Source organism: Mesoplodon densirostris, chromosome 15, assembly GCF_025265405.1.
Source record: "Mesoplodon densirostris isolate mMesDen1 chromosome 15, mMesDen1 primary haplotype, whole genome shotgun sequence".
Lineage (NCBI taxonomy): Eukaryota > Metazoa > Chordata > Mammalia > Artiodactyla > Ziphiidae > Mesoplodon > Mesoplodon densirostris.
In genome coordinates this window covers 6772924-6797426 of record NC_082675.1, presented here as the reverse complement: position 1 = coordinate 6797426, position 24503 = coordinate 6772924, and the positions used below count along the sequence as shown (strand labels likewise).

The 24503-nt window shown below is 52.6% G+C and overlaps 2 protein-coding genes across 5 annotated transcripts; one reads left to right on the top strand and one right to left on the bottom strand.

Annotated features, from left to right (window-relative positions):
- The first annotated feature begins 257 nt into the window (after positions 1-257).
- Positions 258-16241, top strand: MTRFR (mitochondrial translation release factor in rescue). Of its 3 annotated transcripts, XM_060118105.1 has the most exons (4): positions 258-342; positions 3086-3112; positions 10181-10488; positions 12026-16241. In XM_060118105.1, the coding sequence occupies exons 3-4, from the start codon at positions 10207-10209 to the stop codon at positions 12266-12268; spliced, it is 525 nt and encodes a 174-aa protein (XP_059974088.1). In that variant the 5' UTR covers positions 258-342; positions 3086-3112; positions 10181-10206; the 3' UTR covers positions 12269-16241. The 3 variants fall into 3 exon arrangements, with proteins under 3 accessions (XP_059974088.1, XP_059974087.1, XP_059974086.1); XM_060118104.1 differs by lacking the exon at positions 3086-3112; XM_060118103.1 differs by lacking the exons at positions 258-342; positions 3086-3112 and adding an exon at positions 3119-3281.
- On the bottom strand, positions 14549-24300 carry CDK2AP1 (cyclin dependent kinase 2 associated protein 1). Of its 2 annotated transcripts, none has more exons than XM_060118106.1 (4): positions 23965-24300; positions 19367-19464; positions 17719-17845; positions 14549-15353 (listed from the first exon to the last, which is right to left on the bottom strand). In XM_060118106.1, exons 1-4 carry the CDS (start codon positions 24017-24019, stop codon positions 15286-15288), a joined length of 348 nt encoding a protein of 115 aa, XP_059974089.1. In that variant the 5' UTR covers positions 24020-24300; the 3' UTR covers positions 14549-15285. The 2 variants fall into 2 exon arrangements, with proteins under 2 accessions (XP_059974089.1, XP_059974090.1); XM_060118107.1 differs by lacking the exon at positions 23965-24300 and adding an exon at positions 21719-21816.
- Positions 24301-24503: the final 203 nt, after the last annotated feature.

Sequence of the window (24503 nt, the reverse complement as noted above, 5' to 3'; positions counted from 1 at the left end):
GCCAAGCCGCGGCGCGCCTGCGTCCACTTCCCCCGTCCCGCCCCCAGCTCTCACCAAAGGGGTTGGTGCGATGCCCGCGGAAGCGGGGTGGAGGGGGGGGCGGGGCTGCAGTCAAGTCCTCTCGTCTGATTGGCTCTCTGGGAACCTCCTGCAGTTACGCGGGAAAGAAGCCTCAGCTTCCCGCATGCGCAGTTAGTAAGACGGGGGCTCGGGTTTGTGAAGGGGGGCTGCGGCAGGAGTACGGCGCGTGCGCAGGCGCGGGAGTGCGTTTGCGTTACCGCTCCTGCGGCCATTCCGGTTCACCCAGAACGTTGGGGGCGGGAGCACCAGTCCTGAGGTCAGGTAAGCGTCTGCGGAGAAGCCCGACACCCACACGGTTGCCCACGATTGTTAGAGACTCCGGAGAGAGGACTGGGAGCTGGGACCCGTGATTTTCCCCGTTTGCGACCCTGAGTCGCGCAGCGCATTGACCTGAGGCCCCGCTGGCGGTGAGGTGAAGCCGGCCCGGACAGCCGATCTAAGTTTACCCTGGACCGGCTTTACCCTAGGCTGGTGGGGGTCGGCACTGGGGCTCTTCAAGGACTTGGAGGGGCGGGCGAGGAGAACCCACCCTTGTAGAGAAAACAGTTGCACCGAGGCCCGAGGACGAATGGAACGATGCTCGTTGACTTGTTCGGCGGAGGCTTAGGGAGGGACCTGTTAGCACGCAGCTGGGCCTGTTTTAGGCATCGTGGGTGTTTTCCTCTTGCCCAGCCTTTCGAACCACAGAGAACCCTCTCCGTGGGCCCCCAGCCCATCTCACACGCACTGGTCAGTTCGCCTTTCTCAGACGAAAGGTTCTTACCCTTTAAGGTACTTCGAGTTCTTAGATTTTCCTCCGAGTGTCCAGAGCCTACGATAAAGGGACTTCGCCAGCCTTGTCCTTAGGTGTGCCGGAGAAGCCAGGACGGAGCAGATGTTATTTGCCCTTGGACAAACAAATCTGCCAAGAGGCATTCCATCTGATCTGAGCCTCCTAAGAATATCTGACAATTTTGTCTCAACAGTAGAAATTCAGTCTCTCCAAAACCCCATCCGTCTGTGGTAGAGTTCAAGCTTAAGTAAATCGAACCCTCCTCCCAATTGCGTTAATCCACCCGTCAGTATTGTGCTTGTGTTAAGACCCAACCAAAATCAAATCATTTTTAAGCACACGGCTCTGTTTTCAGCAACCATGTTTCTTTCAAGTCCACCCCAAAACAAAAACAAAACAAAACGCGGTTTTACCACTAATTTCAGTTGGCTGCAAAATCTGTTACTTGAGATCCTCACACTAGGACGGGAAAGTGGATTCCTGAGATGGCTCCAGGCAAAGGGAGGTGTGTTTCCTTGCAAGAAAAATGTTAACCCCAAAACCGAGTACTGGAGATTAGTTCCCAACCATGCAAGAGGCAAGAGATCATTGCTTTTTGCTACAAAATCTGATGGACTTTGTTTAGTTTGAGTGCGTTTTTGTTTTTGGCAGTGTCATTTTTAGATAATTTTCCAAAAAATCTATTAATGTTTTAATAAGCCAGCATGTTCAGAAGCTAGTATTCTAATTAACTGAATTATCTTGTTAACCAACTGATACAAAATATTTTGGTAAGGTTATACACACCTTACTTTTTTTTTTTTTTTTGCGGTATGCGGGCCTCTCACTGTTGTGGCCTCTCCCGTTTCGGAGCACAGGCTCCGGACGCGCAGGCTCAGCGGCCATGGCTCACGGGCCCAGCCGCTCCGCGGCATGTGGGATTTTCGCGGACCGGGGCACGAACCCCTGTCCCCTGCGTCGCAGGCGGACCCTCAACCACTGCGCCACCAGGGAAGCCCCACACCTTACTTCTTAATTTAGGTTAAGCTCTTTGGTAGTGTCGTAATTTTTACAAATTCAGAGTGGAAATTGCTTTTGACTAATTGGTCTAGAGAGAAGCTTTATAAAAACAGAGAGGAGGTTTTTAAAGTCCATATTAATTATTTCTGAATATAGAAAACAGAAGTAGAAGGTGTCAGAAATTCAAGTATATATTAAGTGTAAGAACTATTCATCTTAATTTAACACCCCCCTCATACTGGAGATTTTGCATTACTTGTATACAAGCTTACACCACTATTTTATGCCCTTATAAGGGTGCACAGCAAAGGAAACCATAAACAAGACAAAAAGGCAGCCCTCAGAATGGGAGAAAATATTTGCAAATGAAACAACAGACAAAGGATTAATCTCCAAAATATACAAACAGCTCATGGAGCTCAGTATCAAAAAAAACTATATGATTTTATTATAACATCTTTGTATTGCTCAGGTGTTCCTCTTTTGCCACGATGACGTCAAATTGCCGCTTTTGAGTGGAGATCTTTCACTCTGGGATAAGATTAGGCTGTTCCGTAATAGTGGCTGCTAATGGCTTGAGGCATTTAATGTTTGTTAACCAGGGTGTTACTGTGTCATTTATTTTTATATACAAAACAGCTTGTCATTGGTGGGGGTTGGAGGAGGGACGTCCTCCACAGCAAAAATGAGGAACTCTAAAACTTTATAGTTTAACCATTGAAAATGAAAAGGAATAATCAGGTGTACATTTAAACGTGACTTTTTTCATCTTTTCTGTCCTTCATGATTTTTTTTACTATATCAGATAATTACTAAAGATCTCTATGTTTAAACCAGGACTTGCTGTGATGAAGGTAGTTTTTATCTTTCAATTTGAACCTTCTGGGAAGTCACGCTATATTCTTGGCATCATAATTATCTCTTTTACACCTGATTTCATAGACCACAATTATGATCTCACCAAACAGCATATCTTCGGTAATTTCATGGTTTCCAAGTATTTCTTAAATTGGACCATGCCAAGTAAAATTGTTTGCAGGTGATTTTCTAGACTACCTTTTCACTGAGCTTCTAAAACAAAAGTCCATGAAATAATCCGTTTGCAGATTGGGCTTGTGGTGTGTTAGCCAGAGGTTCCTGAGCTTTGTAATTTAGGGATCCTAAGCACTTTACATTTGTGGTGACGTGTACCATTTTTTTCTCTCCCTTGGTGGTATTACCTCTGTTTTACAGATGTGGAAACGTGGCCAGAGTTGCACAGTGAGTAAATTGTGGAGGCAAGGCATTGACGCAGGTCACGCTGACTACAAAGCAGTATGGCCTTTTGGGGACAAAGTGAGAGGGGGAGTCAAGAAGAGAGCGTTGAGGAAAATGAGCTAACGCTTTCTAAGGAGCTGGGGGAAGGACAAATCTGGAGATGTTATGAAAGGTAAAGAAACAAGCAGCAGGAAGGACAAATTTAGTTTAAAAAAATGGACTACGTAATGTTCTTCCAAAATAAGTCTTCCTGAAATATTCCACATAGTATACATCCCTTCTTTTCTTTATTTGTATGAAATATTCACTACGCTAACATATTTGAACGTGCTTTGAAAACCTAAGTCCTAAACAAATACAAAGCATCATTAATGGTAACAGAGTCTTTGAGACTTTTAGAGGAAAATGTGGAGTGTGGTTATTGCTGTTTTAATGTGTTTGTCTTATTTTAATAGTGTAGTTGATAAATTATAAAGTTCCTGTTAGCGGGCTTCCCTAGTGGCGCAGTGGTTGAGAGTTCGCCTGCCGATGCAGGGGACACGGGTTCGTGCCCTGGTCCAGGAAGATCCCACATGCCACGGAGTGGCTGGGCCCGTGAGCCATGGCCGCTGAGCCTGCATGTCTGGAGCCTGTGCTCCACAATGGGAGAGGCCACAACAGTGAGAGGCCCACGTACCACAAAAAAAAAAAAAAAAAGTTCCTGTTAGGTGCCATAAATAGAAGAAAATCACAGTGGTGCGCCCAAATAGGGCAGATGTAATTGTGGATTTGAAGTTTTCTGTTTTTTAAAAAAAAACTGAATGGGACGTTGGTATTGTATGAATTGAAAGCTTTTCTTTTTATCTACTTCTTTAGTGTCTCTTGAGCTGTGCAGCAGTAAGCCTATGAAATTTAGACCAAACTCAGAGTAGTTTCCTTTCCCTCTTGTCCTCCCAGATCAAGGATAGCAGCCCTGTTGTCCTTTCCTGCTCAGTCCATTGTGGTTTTCTTATTTGAGAAATAATTCTCTGGAAACACTTACTGTGGCTGAAAGGTGCTCCATCTTGAGCGTAGAGCCCCCAGCCTAGGAAATGACAGGGTCTATTTCAAGCCTGAGCCAAAGTTCCCAGGGGTTCCGTCTGGGGAGCTGTTCCAGCCCTCTTAAGGATCTCAGGCAGCTAGAACAGGAGGATGAGCTAGATGTGAAAAGGAGAGAAAGGCTGCTTTATCTTGACTCCCATTCAGCAGGGAGCACCAAGACACGCTTCTGAAACATAGACTATTATTAAGCATTTCACAGAAAACCATCCCCTCACTTAGCTTCTGGTGCCATCAGCTGGCCATATTGTCTTTGTAAAGCTCACTGTGTTTGGTCCTTCCCCATTGATTAGGTCATTGTTTTGAGACCTATTTTATCTCCTTATTCGGGAGGGGGAAGCAAGACCATGACTAAGCAGGTAATCAGCACTCCTGAATTCTGGTCTCAACTTTTTAAACATTATAAACATAAGAGACAATAGCTCTTAAAAGTGTCTGTCCTAGCAGTTGGAAGAACTTGCTAATTCCTGTGTCCTTTGCTTCTCAAACTTCAGTGTGCCTCTGAATCACTTGAGGATCTTATTAAAACACAGGTTCTCTGGGACTTCCTTGGAGGTCCAGTGGTTAGGACTCTGCGCTTTCACTGCTGTGGGCCCGGGTTCGATCCCTCGTTGGGGAACTGAGATCCAGCAAGCCGTGTGGCACAGCCAAAAAAAAAACAAAACAAAAAAACACACAGGTTCTCATTTAGAAGGTCCTGAGCTTCTTCATTCCTAACAAGCTCCCAGATGGTGCTGTGGCTGCTGCTCTGTGGACCACAGTCTGATAGCAAGATTCTAGAGCGACCTCCTCCACTACAGTAGCTGCGGGCACACGTGGCTAGTCCAGACTGACATGTGCTGTAAGCGTGGCCATACTTCAGATTTTGCAGACCTCATATAAAAAAATCTAAGTAATTTTTTATATTGATGATATGTTGAAGTAATAATATTTGGGATATATTAGATTAAGGTATACTGAAATTCATCAGTTGCTTTTTACGATTTTTAACGTGACTATAAGAGAATTTAGAATTTCACATGTGGCTTGCACTATATTTCTACTGGACAGTGCTGTTCTAGAACATTAATGCAGGGGACTTCCCTAGCGGTCCAGTGGTTGAGACTTCACCTTCCAATGCAGGGGATGCGGGTTCAATCCCAGGTCACGGAGCTAAGATCCCACATGCCTCCCACTAAAAAAACAAAACATAAAACAAGCAGTATTGTAACAAATTCAATAAAGACTTAGAAGAAGGCAGCTTTAAAAAAAGATTAATGCAACAGAAGCAACGTTTTTGATGTTCTTTTTTCAGATGACCCAGTTTCTCAATGCCCTTGTGACCATTTCACCTGTTTTCGCTCAATTCGATAATCATTTGTCTTCTCTTCCTCTCCCGCCTGTTCTCTCCTTTACACCTTCTCCATCATCAGCACTGCCATCATGATCGTGGGGCTTTCATCCAGCAGTCATATGACCTTAAGAGCCAGGACTGCAGGCAGCAACCACCTCACCTGGGGGCTGGTTAGAAATGCAGAGTCTCAGGCCCCACCCCAGCCCTAATGAGCCGTATCCTATTTAACAGGATCCCTAGGAAATTTGTGCATGAAAGTTCGAGCCGCAAGAGTTTTAACAGTCTTCTTTCCCAAAGCACTCCATTTCAGCGCATCACCGCATCTGTTCTTGCGGTTAGTTCGGATGACATTTCTGCAAGGTTGATACGCCATGAAAGTTGTGGTGAAGAGAAACTAGTGCTCCACCTTTCTAAAAAATACTTAAACAGTGAATTTTAGGCAAATGGTATCCACAGGTGGGTCCAGAGTTGAAATCCTATGTCTTCCAGATTCAAATATCCTCTCTCTGTCTCAGAGACACAAAGGCAGTAGCATCCCTTTACTGCTCTCCGGAGCATTTCGGCTGTTGGTGAAACAAGCCTCACCTCACTGCATCTTGTTGAAATATGTGATTGTTTGCTCTGGTCACAGGCCACATTCCAGAGCTGAGCATGCCACCCACGAGCTAGGTGTCAGTCTTGGTTTGGGCTGATCGTGGAAGCTAGAGGAGGAACTGTGTACCAGCTGGATCCAGTCACGAAGAAAGGCGCCTAATAGGATGCAGCTTCCAAGTCCCCACAACCAGCCTTCTGGTGACTTGGGAGCACAGTGACGTGTGAGAACCGCTGCTCTATGGCGTGTCATCCGTTCCGGGCCCTGGCATGTATCTTACTTACGGATGTCTTCATTTCTCTTTCATGGTACAGGCTCATTGGACTCATCGAGGCCCATGCATGGCACATAGTGGATGTTGAAAATATTCATTGAACAAATTAACATTGCCTGTTTCAAAAGCGTCAGCCCTGTTATCTCTTAACTTGACCAAGTGAGAGAGAGCGTGGCTTTAACCTAAATGGCAGCCAGCTGTTCAGCGCAGACGCCACCCTCCAAGGAAGAGCGGAGCCGAGGGGAGTTGGGGTGGAGAGCCGGCCGGGCCCGACGCTCCCACCCATGGGAGGGAATCGGGGCGCGCTGTCGTGACTGCTGGTTTCCCCTTACGCACACCGCTTGTTACCATTCTTTTCTCTTTTTTTTTTTTTTTTTTTTTTTGCGGTATGCGGGCCTCTCACTGCCGTGGCCTCCCCCGTTGCGGAGCACAGGCTCCGGACGCGCAGGCTCCGGACGCGCAGGCCCAGCGGCCATGGCTCACGGGCCCAGCCGCTCCGCGGCATATGGGATCCTCCCAGACCGGGGCACGAACCCGCATCCCCCGCATCGGCAGGCGGACTCTCAACCACTTGCGCCACCAGGGAGGCCCTGTTTTCTCTTTTTTTAATGTCACGATGAGCTCTAGTTTGAGCTGCTTTCATTGTTCCCCGAAGACTTTGGGTTGCTCTGTGGGTATCACAAAAACTGAAATCCAATCCGTATTCTTCTCTGGGCTTTGGGGAAGTGGAACCATGGGTGTGTTTGTCATTTTTAGCCACCATTGGAGTACAGCCAGAGCTCCAGGAGATACTAAAAGTATTTGGAATCGTCCTATTGGCTGTTGGAATTAGCTGTTAAACAAAGCAGCCAGTAACTGAACACTGGGGACCTTCTCGAACTCCAGTTGGGTGGGAGACCTTCCTGTGTGTGTCAGCTCTGAACTAGGACAGAAAGGTAGATTTGAAACACAGTGGGCTGGTGACAAAGCAGCTGAGAAAAGCGCTGTCCTCTCCGCCCTTTGTCTGGGAGTTTCACCCCGTCTCAGACCTGCTTCCTTGCTTTGTCGCTGCACTATATTCCACTGCCTTCCTGCCTGGTCAGATTTACTAACGGAAGAGAAGCCCCAAGAGAGGTACTGGCCTCCTGTTCCATGAACCTAATCCAGGGACTAGACACTGTCTGATACACAAAGGAATTGTGTTCTGTGGATTGAAAGCAGAAATAAGGGGAGGGAAATTTTGGACATCAACTTAGTCTCATTCATTTAATCATTATAGGGGAGTGGATTCTTTGTTGTAGAGATTTCAGAGAATGTGCCTGGGTTTATCTTTATCTTTTCCTGAGGATACTTCTGACATATTTCACACACAGTAAACAGAAGCAGTGTTCAAAGCACCACTTTCACTGGCATACTCTGTTTCAAAATATCTCCCTTGGGGCCTCCCTGGTGGCGCAGTGGTTGAGAGTCCGCCTGCCGATGCAGGGGATACGGGTTCGTGCCCCGGTCCGGGAGGATCCCATATGCCGTGGAGCGGCTGGGCCCGTGAGCCATGGCCGCTGAGCCTGCGCATCCGGAGCCTGTGCTCCGCAGCGGGAGAGGCCACAACAGTGAGAGGCCCGCGTACCGCAAAAAAAAAAAAAAAAAATCTCCCTTGGTAGCCACAGAGCACATTACGAGCCGACACCACCTTAATTATCATCCCCCGGGACTGAGGGAACCTGCTCAGCACATGCTGAATGTCGTGCTTTTCACAAAGAACATGTGTCATAGGACTGAAAACTAGCATGGCCTAAAGCTTGAAGAGTACATTTCATTATATTTATTTTCCATAGAAATAGTAGAGATAGGGATGAAGAGTACTGTATTCATTCTAAAAATGACCAGTGTCATCTGTACTGATAATTGAGAAAGGCACTTGGATTTCAAATAACAGAAAATGCACATATTTACAAGGAAGCAGTGCCTGCTAGCATGTTTCTGCATTAAGCTTATCTAGCGATCAGCGTTGAGCCCAGTGGAGGTTAGCCGTCAGAACTGCTGGTGGGTGAAAGGTAACTGAGCCGAGAGAAACCTAGTGAAATAATTCGGTGGATGGTACGTTACTTTTGGCTGAGGAAGTTGCCTTAGGTAAACTCCAGTTCCTACCTGTGTTAGAGACCAGTTGCCAAGAGCTAGAATTTACAAGGTTTCAAGTGGTAAAAGAAGCTGTTTAGAGCCTCACAGGAAGCACTTGTTAAAAAGAGCAATGTATGCTTTTAGTGCCTACATAATCCTTGATCAAGAAGTAGCATGCGAGTGTCACACTCATAGTTCCCCAAATCTGCCTGGGTGGCAGGGATTTTTTTTTTTTTTTAATTCACCTTTGGCTGCGTTGAGTCTTCGTTGCTGCGCGCAGGCTTTCTCTAGTTGTGGTGAGCGGAGGCTACTCTTCATTGCAGTGCGTGGGCTTCTCATTGCTGTGGCTTCTCTTGTTGCGGAGCACAGGCTCTAGGCGCGCAGGCTTCAGTAGTTGTGGCTCGTGGGCTCTAGAGCGCAGGCTCAGTAGTTGTGGCGCACGGGCTTAGTTGCTCCGCAGCATGTGGGATGTTCCTGGACCAGGGTTCAGACCCATGCCCCCTGAATTGGCAGGCGAATCCCCAACCACTGTGCCACCAGGAAAGCCCTGGTGACAGGGATTTTGCTAAAAACCAGTCTCATGCCTTCAGAGGTATCAGCAAAGCCCTTTCCAGAATATACTATTTTCTCTGATTTTACTCTAAGCCTGTGTGGGATGCATGGAGAGGGCTTATTCCCCCCATTTTCCAGATGAGAAAATGGGCAAAAGTTGTGACTCCTCAACCCTGACCCCATTCACATGGGGAATATGTAGGTCTCTGAAAAGAGGTGATACCTTTCAGATGCTCTGCCCTCCTCCCCTCGGAAAAAAGCAAAGGCCTGTGGGGTTCACTATACCCTCATGGCTGTTATTCTCTATACTATTCATTTGTCAACTAAGACTTTCAGCCTTAGGCTAGTCTCGAGTAGTTACTGAAATCTCTTGTCAGCACCCCTCGCTTTCTTCTTGAATATCTTCTCCCACTAGGCTGTGAGCTCCATGAAGATAGCGTCTTGCTCTCTTTGACCTCACCTCACTCCCTATACCTCACCTCATACTTTGAACCTAACAGGCACCTTAATAAAAATCAGTTGACTTGGTGGTTCTGAGGATGAGAACTGGTTGCATCGTGTGATTGGCAGTGCTTCTGAGGGAACAGATGTTCCTATTCAAACCCACGAAACTGGAAACATGAAAAAACAGCAATCATGACATTGATTGATAGTGATATTTACTGTGTCAGACTGTTTAAGCTCAAGCTATAAAATAGACTATCACGTACTGTCGTCTTTCCATTTTTGATTTCAAAGATTCTCACCCACTTAAATAATGTCCCTTGACTCAGATCCTAATTCTTGTGTGATGTACTATGTAATATTTCCTTATCAAATTACAGCCCTGTTCTTTTGAATTTTACACTCAAAGCCTCCCTTCCTGAGAAAACAACACTTCTGGGTGCTTTGAAGACATTTTTGGGTCTGTTATAAGAAAATATTTATCAGTTGGCAAGGCCTGTACTGCTGAGAACACGGTAGACAATGCAGGGCCGGGGAGAGGTGTGTGTTGCCGAGTATGCTGTCTGCACTAATTTCCTAAACCCCCTGCCTGCCAGATGGGTGGTCATCGTTTGAACTGGTTCATGAAAGGTGATTTTAGAACCTGCGGTATAATCCTGAGCGCCACCAAGGCTGAAGGGCTGTCGTTTCTGTCTTACTCAGGTCCTGAGCAGGCAGAGCCGCACGCTATGAGCACCTCGGGTCTGTTCCGTTTTCCTGCCCCACTGACCAGAGTGTGCACGGTGCCCTGGGGACTCCGGCCCCGTGAGAAGCCGGAGCTCTTATCCCCTGGAACAGCGGTCGCTCCAGTCCAGGCGGCAGGCAAGAAGGACCACCCTGCTCTGCCCTCCCTGGATGAGCGTGAACTTGAGGAGCAGTTTGTAAAAGGACATGGGCCAGGGGGCCAGGCAACCAACAAAACAAGCAACTGCGTGGTGCTCAGGCACGTCCCCTCAGGCATTGTCGTCAAGGTAGAGGAAGGCGGCCGTGGGGGTCCCCTGGTTTCTCCTGAGTGAAAACTTAGTTCTCACCATGGCCCCGGCAGTAGAGGGACTGCAGGTCTCGTGCCCGGTCCCGAGCGTTCCTCCCAGGCAGAACCTCCTGCACGGCGTCAGGAGCCTCCTTCCAGGATCCTTTGCAGTTGCGCTCTTACTGCTGCTGTCCTTGAACTTGGCAGGCCACGGTTCTTGTCGAGCCACTGGGCTGCAGGGTGGCTGCAGAAAGCTCTGCGGCACTGCCGTGGGCCCAGGCTGTCCGCCAGCGGGCTCAGCCCTTAGCCTCCTGGCTGATCGCTCAGGTGGTCGCATTCTCCATGTCCCTCGGTCCCCTCTTTGGTAAATGTCAGTGACACTTACCCTTCTGGAAAAGGACTGAGTGAGATAACGTTGGCAACCCGATTTCAGCCCTCAGAGGAAAAACGCCAGGCACAGCTGCCTGTAGGAGTCTTTCTTCTGAATATAAAAAACCAACCTCTGATCAAAATATCGCCAGCTGTCAATACATTCTGAACCTCTAGGAAACGGTGCAGTGCTTTTCTCCTGTGTCCTGGTTTGGTAGCGGCCCACTGCCTCTGGAACTGCCAGTCCATTCCGTATCCCCAGGGCCCTGAAGGCAGCACAAGCCTTGAGGCACAGCAGAGAGAGCAGAGGCAGGTTTTCGCACACCAGCGGTACCTTTCACAAGTACTTACATATCACGTGAGCTTGTGGCCGGCCCTGTTCTGAGCCACTTCACGTTCGAGTTAACTCTTAATCGTCACAGCCTACACTCGTGATGTGGAATCTGAGGCACGAGGGGCCTCCTGCACCTGCAGCAGAGTCAGCCCAGACCGAACCCAAGTCTGTCCCGAACAGCTGTTCTTCGCTACCACGCTTTTGAGCCAAGAGTGTATTAGTGAAAATCTCATTTTTCTTTTCCTCCTCGAAAAAAGTGACCTTCGTGAGCAACAAATAAAATTCTGAAATCTATTTTATATAGCTTACTCCAACTTTGCTTTCGGTACTATCCTTTCATCCTAATTTCACAGAATTTCTTTTATCAAATTGCTTTGCAAGGCACTCACCAGTGATAACGGAGATATTATGTAATGAATATTATGGCTGACTAATAATAAAGGCTATTTTCCTCCTTCAGAGAGAAGTTTACATTTATAAACGGGGCACACAAAGGGCTTGCTTAGACATACTGGTTGACGTTCTCAAAATTATTTGGGAACTTTAAGTTATTTGAAGGCTATTGTTACTTCTAAACAAAACAATACTCCTAATACTGGAACAGTCACAGTGAAAGCCACATAATACAGCTGGGGTGTGGGACTGGGCGGGCGCTGAGCAGAGGCAGGAAAGGGTATGGCCTTCGTCCTGTCACTGACCTACTGGGACTCCTGACAAGTGGCTTTCTCTCTGCGGGCCTGACCACTCTATAAAGGGACTAGGTTGAATTTAATGATTCCTGAGGTCCTGCCCAGAACACACTGGCTTTCACATTATGAAATGTTATCTCTTACAGTGCCACCAGACTAGATCCGTCGATCAAAACAGAAAGCTAGCTCGGAGAATCCTGCAAGAGAAAGTGGATGTTTTCTACAACGGTGAAAACAGTCCTGTTTACAAAGAAAAACGAGAGGCAGAGAAGAGAAAGCAAGAAAGAAAAAAAAGAGCAAAGGAGACCCTAGAGAAAAAGAAACTCCTGAAAGAACAATGGGAATCAAGTAAAAATGCGCCCAGAGAAAGGACTGCAGATTCTGACTGAAAGAACCTGCCGGATGGGACTTCCCTGGTGGCACAGTGGTTAAGAATCCGCCTGCCGATGCAGGGGACACAGGTTCGAGCCCTGGTCTGGGAGGATTCCACGTGCTGTGGAGCAACTAAGCCCGTGCACCACAACTACTGAGCCTGCGCTCTAGAGCCCGCGAGCCACAACTACCGAAGCCTGCACACCTAGAGCCCGTGCTCCGCAACAAGAGAAGCCACTGCAGTGAGAAGCCCGCGCACCGCAATGAAGAGTAGCCCCCGCTCGCCCCAACTAGAGAAAGCCCACGCGCAGCAACGAAGACCCAACGCAGCCAAAAATAAATAAATAATTTTAAAAAAAGAACCTGCCGGATGCCTCCAGGGACGGTGTGAGCTCCACCACCACCGCAGCTGTGACGGGCTCCAGAGACGGCAGAGTTTCTAAACAGCAGACAAACTGTAGTGAATAGCAATGCACACTTTGAGAATAAAACTGTAAAAAGGAACACGAGGAAGTCATTACTGTAGAAGGACAAGGGCACTTTTTGGGGGAGGAAAGGCCGTCGTCGTGACGCGGGGCTTGGAGGGGCTTCTGGGCCGCTGACAGGGTTCTGTGTCTTGACCTGGACGGTAGTTAGAAGTATGTCACCTTTTAAGCTATACACTTGTGTGACTCTATCTTGTTTTGTTATCAGAAGTTAGAAATGAAAGTTGTTTTTTTTTTTTTTCCGGCTGCACCATGAGGCTTGTGGGAACTTGGTTCCCGGACCAGGGATTGAACCTGGGCCCCGGCAGTGAGAGCGCAAAGTCCTAACCACTGGACCGCCAGGGAATTCCCAAATGAAAATATTTTCGGAAAACGTTAATGTTAATAATGGACTTTTTATGGAAAACCATAGAATTGAGTCAAACAATATCATTTAGTGCCTCCTTGTCATCTGCTGGAAGGTCATTGCTCAGTGATACATAGATGTCATTAAGAAAACGAAAGAAAACAAGATGGCGAAAGATTTACAAGTTAGTAAGTTACTTGCCCATTTACCCTATTAGCTTAATAGACTGTATGTTGACAAGTAACCTCTCTGATGTGGAAATACACATGTCATTCTCTGTATGCTGATTTACAAGTAGTAGGTTTATAAAAGATGAGGTTTCAGAAACTTGGGTTTGTGAATTTGCTTGATACCATCCTTCAAGCTGGATTTGACCTTACAAATTGGGGGTTTTTAGGCATGGTTTGTTAGGACACATCTGGAAGTTTATGCCTACAAGTAGTAGGGAAACAAACCGTGAGGTGAGACGCCACTGTCAGACATAGGGTCTGCCTCATCAGTGAAGACCAGACTGCGTGCATCCAAATAAAGTTACCTGTAAAGAAGCCAGGTAAGGGTCTTCTCACCTCGGAGTAGCCTGGTTTGGAAGTTTAGCTCTACGCAAGGCTCTCGACCTCTGGTCGCAGTGTGCAGGGCCCTTCCCAGCTCCAGCCTCCTTTTAGAAGGGAGCCCAGTGAAGTATCTGGAATGGTACACAGAGGACCGTAACAGTGGAAGGGAGTTTGGGGAGCTTCAGACAAGAGGGATAGAAGCTTTCATTTCTGTCTCCCTTCTTGAACCTTTTTGAATTTCCTGTCATGTCCACGAAGGAGATGCAGACAAGCCGACTGCCTGGTATCCATTCCTCTGGCCTTTAGAGATGTCATGGCTGGGACCTGGCCTCATGCCTGTGAAACTGACCACGTCCCTCCTTTTGTCTTAGTCTACCCCTCACCACGGGGAATCCTCATTACATCGGGATCGGTGCCTAAGGAATATAGTAAGGATGACCTCAAAGTCCCTTTGGAAGGCACTGTTGGGGACCACCCCATGAATCCTCAACACATCCAAGGCAACCCAGTTTTCCCAGCACCAGAGCAGGTAGTTCTTCCAGTGAGAACAGGATGAAGTAGCTAGCTTGAGTTTAAATGCTCACAGGATAAGTTCCTAAAAACAATGGCCTAACCTAGGGGAGCACAGAAAGGGCGAAATCAATAACATCGCCTCTACTCTTGTTTTCTTTCCTGGTACACACTTAACATCTGCTGCAGTTAAGATGCATCCATAACGCAGCTTCACCTGATCCCTGCCTTCTGACTTAACCGGCACATCCTGTCCCTGGCCTGTTGTGCTACTGATATTGTCACGCAAAATGTTTCTAGACCAGGTGGGAAAACGCCCTTTGACAGGTCTCTCCCCACTCGCTGAGGAGCTGTTCTTTAAAACACCACCAAGAATTTGCGGAACCCACATCTTAATACAAGCTGTTAATGAAAATAAGCTTTATTACATCGAGTAATAAATACAAAGATGCAAACAGTTCCATTTTCTTCCAGATGTTTGGATCAACTTACAGGAGGCAGAACTGAAATCTACATATAGTCTCAGGAAAAATTTCGGGGATCCTTGTTGGGTTTGGTTTGAGAGGTTGCTCTTCTGTATGTATAACTTGTGCATTTTTAAAATCGACTTCAAAGCACTAATAGTCATGCAGATGCTTAAGCAAAAAAGAATTTACGTTAAGCAGCATCTATAGTGTATGGGAAGCGAGGGGACCAGCTACTAGTGAAGTGTGCTGTCAAGTCCGCACTACAAAAAAAACCCCCTTCAAGTTGTATCAGCTTATGAAAAGGAACAAAGAACAGTCCGGGTTACATAAACGTATTCAAAAGAGGAGAGCGAGACGCCGGTATCTTGGAGGCAAACTAGTTTGCTGTAAGACAGGGAATTTTTACGTGCATCTTTTGAATCAATGCTTTAAAAAACAACAACAAACACCTGGGTAGTTCCTAACTATGTAAAATGTAACTCCCAATCAACTGCCAAATCTTTCCTCAATGTTACAGACTGTAGATTCGGAGCCTAGTGAACCATGGGAGGGGCAGGGGGAGGAGAAACCAAACTGTTACCATTTTGAAAACAAAAGTTTCATCTGAACAGGGGAGATGAACTGTAACTTCTTCTCTCCGAAGAAGATGGAAAACCGTCCAGGCTCACAAGGCAGCTAGGACCTGGCATTCCGTTCCGTTTCAGCCAAGCACTCCCGCACCAATCCTCGAGCGTGGATGATGCCTGGAAGAGAAGCAGAGGCGGGCGTCAGCCAGCAGCACCCATTCCAGAAGAGGAGGAGGGTCCTTCCACACCAACCGCGAAACCCTCGGACTGGAGGAAACTCGGGCCCTGCATCCAACAACCCAAACCCCATCCCACCCCTCAAAGCCAAAACCCCTCTTCACGTCTCCCTAAAAGTTTCTTCCCACGCTCAAGGTGACAGCCAGCAAGCTCTCTTTTTATGACGTGACTCTATTTGAACCATGTTACCATCCAGATGTCAGGAGTAAGTGTGTCCTCACCCAAGTTCTTTAAGCGGGGACCCGCTTAGGAGATTCCACGCCTTCAAACCATTATTTTTCCGAAATTCTACAAAGAGCTTGACAATGTCGGGCAGCCTGCCTGGTTCGGGTGCGAGACGAATGCTCACTCAGGCCACCTTGGTCCACTGCTTTGTCCTTCCCCCCAGGGGATGGATGCCATCTTGTGCACTATTATTCTCCCCTCATCTTTTATCTCTATAGTTAGGGAGTTATCTATTGCTTGTTTGGGTTTTGTTTTGTTCTTTTTTTGGCTTTACTGAACTTCATGAAATATTGATTTCATTTTAATAGACACCAAGAATCTACTCCTTCCAAGAGCTGACCCCCCAGAGGGTACTGGGAATGACACCCCAAGTCACTCAGGTGTCCCCACCTCACACGTCTTACCCCCCAGAGGTTCCGAAGACTTCCTGGAAAGGGCTGTGTAGCCGCTGTCGCAGCACTCCACTCTGCCCTTGTACTGCGACAGCGGCCCCAGACATTAATAAGCAACGGGTGTGGCCCTGTTCCAACAAGTCTTTACTTATAACACTGAAGTCTGAATTTCACATAATGTTCACATGTCACAAAATCATTTTTTTCACCATTAAAGACCGCAAAAAACATTCTTGGCGCTTGACTCCCTTGCACCCTATGACCCTTCTTACTTGCTATGATGTAAACTTGGCCACCTTACTGGTCAGGGTGCCCGTGGGAACAGCCGCTCACCCAGGATGTGCCCTGAAGCGGTCACCGGGTGTATCCATGTGTTGACCTGAACCGCCAGCTTTGTTGGGAGGCTGCAGGTCGCCTGTCAGAACGACGGCGGGGTCCAGCATCTTCCCAGGCATTTGCAGTCAGGTATCCGGCACTCCCGTTGCCAGGACTGCAGGCAGAGCGATGCCCACCTGACCCCCAGGGCTGGACTGGGGGTTAAGCTCCTTCTCTCCCCCGAGCCCTCTTCCGTTCCAGCCTCCAACTGCCAGCGCCCTCCCCACGCCTGTGCCTGTTATTCCCCGATCCAGCCCTGCAGTCGGTCAGTCTCTTCACAAAGCTGTCATGAACCGGCCCACTGCTCGGGTGGGAGCCTGTCCTCAGCCCGCCTCGCCCTTCACTGGAGCTGTAGCCTCAACGGCAGCCCCCGTCACGCCCCAGATTTATAGCCAGCGAACATCCCCCTCTCGATTTTCTCCCAATGTGCTTAGAGCTCTTAACCTTAAAAAAAAAAAAAAAAAACCTCCTAAAATTAAATTCACACATAAGCCACCGTGCTGAACTGCCACCTTCTAAAATAGAAATGCTTTTCTCCTCTCCACGCCGCTTTCACTTCATGAAGCAGCAAAAACCAACCTATTTCTCTGCCTTCTGAAGTCAGCTGGCCAGTCACCTCTTCACGGGAGTCACTTTCCTCCTGTGGCACCATCCTCCTGCCCTCCCTCCCTCTTCCATCAGGGAAGAACTTCAAAGCGTTCTCACTCTCCGGCCCCAGACTGGGACGGACCACACGCCCCCCTGGGCCCCGCTCCAAAGAGGACAGCAGAGGGCAACGCAGGCCCCCTTGGCCTCGTGTCACTGGCCTCACCCAAGTTGGGAGCCTACCTTATTGGGCTGCCCAGGGCTCCTAGGACCAGTGTCGGCCAACGGGAGCGGAGCGGGCATGGGGCAGGGCTGCAGGATCTGGGTACAAAGACTTTTTTTTTCCGGCCGCACCACAAGGCTTGCAGGATCTTAGTTCCCCGACCAGGGATCGAACCCGAGGCCGCTGCAGTGGAAGCGCAGAGTCCTAACCACTGGACCGCCAGGGGAGTCCTGGGGATTTCCTTCTTAGACGCTGCATCTGACAACTGGCCGCCAAGCCCCTTCCATCAGATGTACGTCCCACAGACCCGCTCACCCAGCCTGACACCTCCACAGCCAACGGTAATTCTGTAACAAAGCGGGAGCCCCTGTGCCGTGGGAGACTCTTCCGTCTGCCACCCTCCATTTTCCCCAGAAAATCTTTCAAGACAGTTACTAGGCCAGTGCCGTGGGGTCCGCCAGCAGCGAGGCGTCACCTGTCCAGGGAGTCCTGGGCCACGACTTACCTCGTTTTAGTCTCTCCATCGCGCTCTTGCTGCCCGCGTAGGTGGGTCTGATCTCTTTCCCCAGCTCTTCGATGATGGCCAACAGCTCAGCGTATTTGCTCTGGGGCACCTGGCTGTTCCCAGTTCCCTAGAATCAGAAAGAAAAGGGTGCAGAAGGATTGAACCCAACCTGACCCCAATGCCGTGGTCAGGACCCCACGGCATGCCAGCTGCACGAGGGCAGGGCTGGGGAGAGGCCCGAGACGGGGGCAGGTGGTGGAGGGAGGGCGGCCTGGCCCAGACTCCAGGGCAGCTGCGGCCAGGCACGGCCCACCTGGGCGACAACCACAGAGCAGGGAGCCGGCCCTCTCTACTGTCCCCACACACTCGAGGCAACCACCCAGCAGCCTGCAGAAAGCCCTTTTGTCATCTCAAATGAAAAAAAAAAAAAAAAAAAAAAAAAAAGACTGTTTTGTCCATAGGAAAGTGTTCACTGAGAATTTCCTTGAAGGAGCCGATGGGCGGGCAAGTGATGGCGGGGGAGGGGTGCTGAGGGTCCAGAGTGGGCGGAAGAGATGGAGGCCACACGTGGGGTCAGCAGGACCACAAAAACTGCCGGGACCACCCAGACAGAGCCCAGAATGTATTTAAATTCATCCATCCTCCCCCGCAGGCAGGGCCCACCACACACAAACCCTTTCTCTCCAGAACCCCACGAACAGCCCGAGCAAACACCCGGAGCAGGGAGGCTGGGGTCCCGCCGGCCTGTGGGCCTCAGCGGGCCTCCCTGCTCCCCCCCTAGCTGCATCAGGGCGGCCCCCTCCCCCAGGCCCTCGCCCGCTGCCGCCTCCTGGCCTCCTGGTCCTTCCTCCTCTCCTCGTCCAGCTCGGCAGCAGCCTCCCGCCGCCACCTCTTCAAGGGGACCTTGCCCGTGCCCGCCTCCCCTCCGGGGGCAGGACGGCCTGGCGGGGCACAGCTCCCAGCCGCCGCCTCATCCGTGGGGCCGGCCTCCGTGGCGACCTCGGAACGCGAGTGGCAGCCACGGGAATCTCCCGGCTGGCGGCCCGGGTCCCCCCCGCGGGGCAGCACTTCCCTGGCGGCCGGCGGCCGCCTCCCCCGAGGGCCCGCCAACCCGGTGGGGAAAGCAAGTCTCGGGGAGGTTGGGGCAGGGGCGGTCCACAGTCCTGTAACTGGTGGAACCAGGTGTAAACCAGGTGTAAAACTGAGGGGCCAGCAGCTCTCGCTGCAACGCACCTGGACTCCACTAGGATATGGGCCCGTCCTCCCTGCAGGGCCCACAACCTTGTGGGGAGTGAGTGGGAGCAGGGCCCCCCTCCTCTGTCCAAGCTCAGATCCAGAGTCAAGGCCAGACCTCACCTCCCCAGGGACCAGGCACGAGGAGGCCCACCAGGGACACACGTGGGGTGGTGGCCCCATCGGGAACTGTGGCTCTCGGGGCTTCCAGCCTTCTTTGAGCTCTCCCACCCCTTCCTGTCACTCGGTGTCCCCCGTGAAACCCCCTGCCACTTCTCCATTCTGATGCCCTGAGCCCTGGGTTGAGGAAGCTCAGATGACAGCTCCATCATTTCTACTCCCTTCACCGCTTCCCCTCTGGCCCAGGCCACCCCTAGGGCCCCTCCCACTGCACATCCCACCCCCGCTGCCATACCTGGGTGTAGCCTAGAGACGGCGGCCCGTAGTCACTCAGCAGCTGGCGGTACTGTGAAGACGTCGCCATACTGGTGGAGGGCGGGTGGACACTCCCAGCTACGGGGGAGGAGACAGGAGTCAGTAATCAAGTAGCCTTGGCTAACTGTATCCGAGGTAAGGACTCTGAGTCCCCGGGCCCAGAACTCACGCCATCAACAGTGGTCTTTTGTCTCTGAGGATACAGAACCCTATTCCTGTCCTCTAGTTTGGCCATGGCTGATACTCCTGGTAGATGACTGATGGTAAAATGTAGCCAACAGACCACTGCTCTTCACACCCACCACCACAGCAGACATTGCTAATCAATCACAGAAATCCTTCCCATACATGCAGTCAAAACTGGTAGCAAAGACGAAAGCTGCTGCTATTCTCAGCCTAACCCTTGCAAGTCCCCTTTTCCTGGGTCCTGCTCCCCAGAGGTTGATATCCTAGAGACACATGGCTGCCACAAGAGCCCATCTGCTACTAAGGCTGGTCCACACCTGGGCTGAGACTTCCTGTGTGCCCAAACCTCTGCTGGAGTATATGGTGAGGAAGACAGGAAGATCTGGAGGTTGTGAGACCCAACCCTGGCTGGGGACTGGGGTACTGGACACAAAGTCAGGAATCTGGAGCACATCACAGCCTGTCTGTGTGTCCTCGGACAAGCCCCTCAACCTCTCTGAACTCCTGTCGCCCCTCTCCAAAGAGGGGACAAGACTCTCGGCAGTCTGAATCTATGCCCGGCTGGCTTCACCCCCATGGGGGAGGCATAAGACCCCACTTACGTACTGTAACACTGGGAGACACTGTCCCTCAGCAGAGGGACCACAGGGGGCCAGGGCCCGGCTCAGAACGGAGTCTCCTGCATGGGGGGTGGGAGGCCCTCAGCAGGGAATTTTCCAGCTCCAGCTCAGTAGCTGGAAGCATGCAGACCCATAATGGCGTCCGAGTGGTCATTATCAAGTAAAGGATGTCCTGCAGAATTACGAACAGCGGTAACCATGGAGAATCTACCTAGCCCTCCTCAGCAGCTGCCCGCATGCCTCCATGCCCGGCCGGGGAGCAGCTTCCCCTCTGCCTGCCTTCCCCGGAGCCAAACTGTCTCTCTCTCACGCACACAGTGGGCTCTGCAGACTTGGCCCCGGGGATGGACAGCTGGTGCCAGGCCGGCCAAACTGACCAGCTGCTCATCTGGTGTGGGCAAGGGGAGGGGGCAGGGGAGGAAGGAAGTTCAGGAGCTCAGGCTGCTGGAGCTGGAAGGGGCCTTGGAGCCCCTCACTGCAGAGACAGAAACACAGACCAGAGAGGGCGGGCACTGCCCCCAGGCCACACAGCACATAAGAGACTAACACACCGCACCTGTCCCTCTGTCCAGGAGCTGTAGACAGCTTGGTACCCGACGTGTCTTCCTCGGTCTCAGGCCTGCCTGGATTTCTCCACTGGGACCCAGATTTATGCTCAAACACAGGATGCCCAGTTAGGAAACGTGAATTCTGCCACCTCTAAGCTGGGGACTGGGCACAGCACTGTGCTCCTCAGAGCCTCATCACCATGCCTCTACAGTGGGGTAGCTGAAACACCTGTGCTACAGAACCACACCTCCGTCTGACGCAACTGCGGGTGTGCAGTGGCCAGAACACAGGAATGTGGCAGGGCGGGTGACCCCCAGCTCCCCTCACCACATCAGCCAAACCCCAATTTCCTGACCTTCTGATGTGGGCGGTGAGTGTGGTCTGGGTAGCTCAGGCTTTGCTGCCCCAGGCCAGGGTTCAAGTCCCGACCACCACAACTTATTACACCTCTCTGTAAGGCCAGTATGCTAAATGCAAGACTGCAGGGGGAGAGGGGGTCTACTGCACTGCTCGGCACTTAAAGCCATCTAGAAGATTCCAACTCCCTGGCAAGAGGTGAGCTGGACACCTCCGGTTCATTCTCTGCACCACCTCCTGCCCTCCTTCTCTCACTGCAAGTCTGTATTTCTTGCCTCCCAGACCCATCTTCTCTCCCACAGCCAAGGGCTTGGACTAGGAGTCAGTCCAGCTGCGCCATACGCGGCTGTGTGACCTAAGACAAGGCCCTTCCCTCTCTGGGCCTCAGTTTCTCCATCTGTTTGAGGTGATGGTTCCCACCAGAATGTCTCAAGGCCCTAGATGCTGCTCCTCCCGGATGCTGGGGTTAGGTCCCGGGGACGCTGAGGGGAGGAGGAGGAATGGGGTGGGGGCTTGGGGGATGGGGATGGGGAGTCAGGCAACAGCTCAGAGCTTGACTTTCCCACGGCCTGGGTGATGTGGTAGGTGACCCCGACTCTGTGCCAGCGCCAGTCCCTTACTCGGTGTTCAGAGGGGGGTGTCTGTGGCCCTGGAGAGAGCTGGCGGAAGGGCCCCGAGTCCCACTCATGCCCACACCTTCCTGCAGACACAGCGGCCGGCTGCCGGAGGCCTAGGAGAAAACCAGACCGGGCGTGAGCACAGCCTTCACGCAGCATCGCAGACAATGCGTGCAGTGTGCGGGGACCAGGGAGGGCCCGGAGCCCAGGGAGGGACTGGCAGAGGCCAGCAGCTCCTGGGGCCAGGCGCGGCTCCCCGCCCCCAAGCCAGACAAAGAGCGCCCGGGCCTGGGGAGCTGGCGGCCTTCCCGCCACTTGGGGCGCCTGGGGGGGCTCTCCGGCGGGGAGGCGGGGGCTTTGTCTAACTCCGCCACTGCCACCGCCGGCCAGGCCGAGGCTTGGCAACTCTCGAGCAGGAGGCAGGGCTGGAGGGTGTGAGGGATGATGACAAGGAAGCCGGAGGAGCGGCAGCGGAGAGTCCATCTTGGATGCAAATGGCACGGGGAGATCCGGCCTTTCTAAAGGGGTCCACGGGGAGGGGGGCGGCCCCACCAAAACACAAGAGACCTGGGGACCTGCGCAGTCCTCCTGGAGTTCACCGCAGGAGAAAGAAGAAAATCTGTGTACAGGTGCTAGCCAGCCCAGGGGGCTTCGGGGTCCCCAGCGGGTGCCTCTGTCACTCTGTGACCCCAATCCCCGAAGGGCCCCGTTCAGAGCGCCGGCCTCAACTGCACCAGGGCCGGCCTGAGATTTCCCACCAGTCCGGGCTGGCAGCAAGACCCTCCACCCATCCCACCCCAGAGTCAGATGAGGGAGGCAGTGAGAAATAACTATGTCCACAAAGCCCGTCTTGGTAAGGTGTGCAGACCCCAGAAGAGGTGAGAACATCTGAGGAGAAAACGGGCTCTTGGGGCTTAGCACCCACATCTGACCAACTCAACTATCCCCCACCCCCTGAATCTTAACCCTTTCCAATCCCCAAATCTGTGTCCAAGAAGTTAAATATATATATATACATATACACACACACACACACACACACACACACACACACACACACCTATACATATATACGCATATACGTATATTGCTTTCCTGGGGCCCTCTTCAGATTTTTGTAGTTATGGAGTCAACATTCGGAGACAAGGCCCAGAACCTTCGGCCAACGGCCAGCGTGGCATCTCTGACCAGTAAGGCCAACCCCTCCCTGCCAAGCCCCCTCCATGCACCTCGCTTTTTTGGAAGTTTGTTTCCCATTAAGAGTCTAAAGAAGAACCTTGGTGAAGGGACAAAGCCGGTCCCCTCTGAACCCACAATTTCACCTACCGCCCTCGGTCCCTGGGGCAAGACCCTAGGCACAGCCTAAAGCTGCCTGACAACTTCTGCAGGAGTTTCCTGGGACCGCCCAGCTCCAGCCCCAGGGAAAGGAGAGGACGGGCCCTCCCGCTTCCGAAGGAGGGGGCCTTCTAAACCCAGACTTGGGGACTCCGAGATGCGGGGGCCCCGCTGAAACGACGCCCCCAGCCGCCGTCTCCAGGCGCTCCGAGGCCCCCGATCTCCTCCAACTTCTCTCACTCCGCGCACGCCTGAAGGGACCTCCCGTGCGCCCCGTTTTGGGCGCCCCGTCCCGCGCGCCAGGCCGGGCGGGCGCCCAACGACGATCTCCCCTGCAACGCCGGTGACCCCAACGGCCCCGCTCCCTCGGGGGCGGCTGCACCTGGCACGCTTGCCGCCCCGCAGCGCCGCCCGCGCGTGGCCCGGGCTTGCTCACGTGCACCCCTGGCGCCCAGGCCCCCTGCCCGGACCTGCCCCCAGCTCCCTAAGGGCGGCCCGCGCCAGGGTCCCGGCGCCCGCTCCCGGCGCGGCCCGGCCGCTCCCGACTCCCGCCGGCAGGGGCCCTCGCCGAGCCGCCCAAAAGCCGAGGAAAAAGGAGCCGAGAAAGCCTCCCCCGCCCTCGCTCGCCGCGCTCCCCACGAGCCCTCGGCCGCCGGCGTGGGGGGGACCGCGGCGGCCGCCCGTGCCCCGGGCCCCGACCCGGCCCCGAGGCCCGGCGCGGGGCGCACCCGCGAACTTTGGCAGCACGGGCACCGGAATCATGGCGGCGGCCGCCGCGCTGCCCCGGGCCGGGACCCGGTGCCCGCCGACCCCGGCCGCCGCGGGCCCCCGGGAGCCGGGGCCGGGCGCGCGGACCCCCAACTTGGCGGCACTTGGGGCGCGGCGCGCGCGGCCCGCGGGGCGCACTCACTCACCGGCGTTGAGGGAGGCGGCGGGCATGTGCGCGGTCAAGTTCGGTTTGTAAGACATCCCCCCGAGCGGCGGGGCGCGCCGGGGCGCAGCGGGGCCCGGCCCGCGAGGGCGGCGGCGAAGGCGGCGAGGCCGGGCGGCAGCGAGGCGGCCCCAGCGTCCGTGCGCCCGTCCGTGCGCCCGCCGAGCTCCCGCGCACTTTTTGTTGTTGACGGCTCGGGCCGCACCGGCAAATATGGCCGTCCCTCACCCTGACACCCGCTGCAGTATATCACCCATACATCGGGCGGGCGCGCGGGCGCAAGGGCGGCCGCAAACTTTGAGCGGAGCCAGCGGGGCCGGCCCGGGCCGGGAGGGGGCGGCCCGGCGCGCCGCGGCCCGGCGTCAGGGGGCGGCTCCGCCCGCGGCCGCGCCCCGCGCCTCCGGGCGCGCTCGGCGCCCGCAACTTGGCAAAGTTTGGGGGGCTGGGGTCCCGGCGGTGCCCGAGGCCCGCGTGGGTCCCTTTCTTCTTCTGCGCTGGCGGCGCCTGGAGATTTGTGCTTGT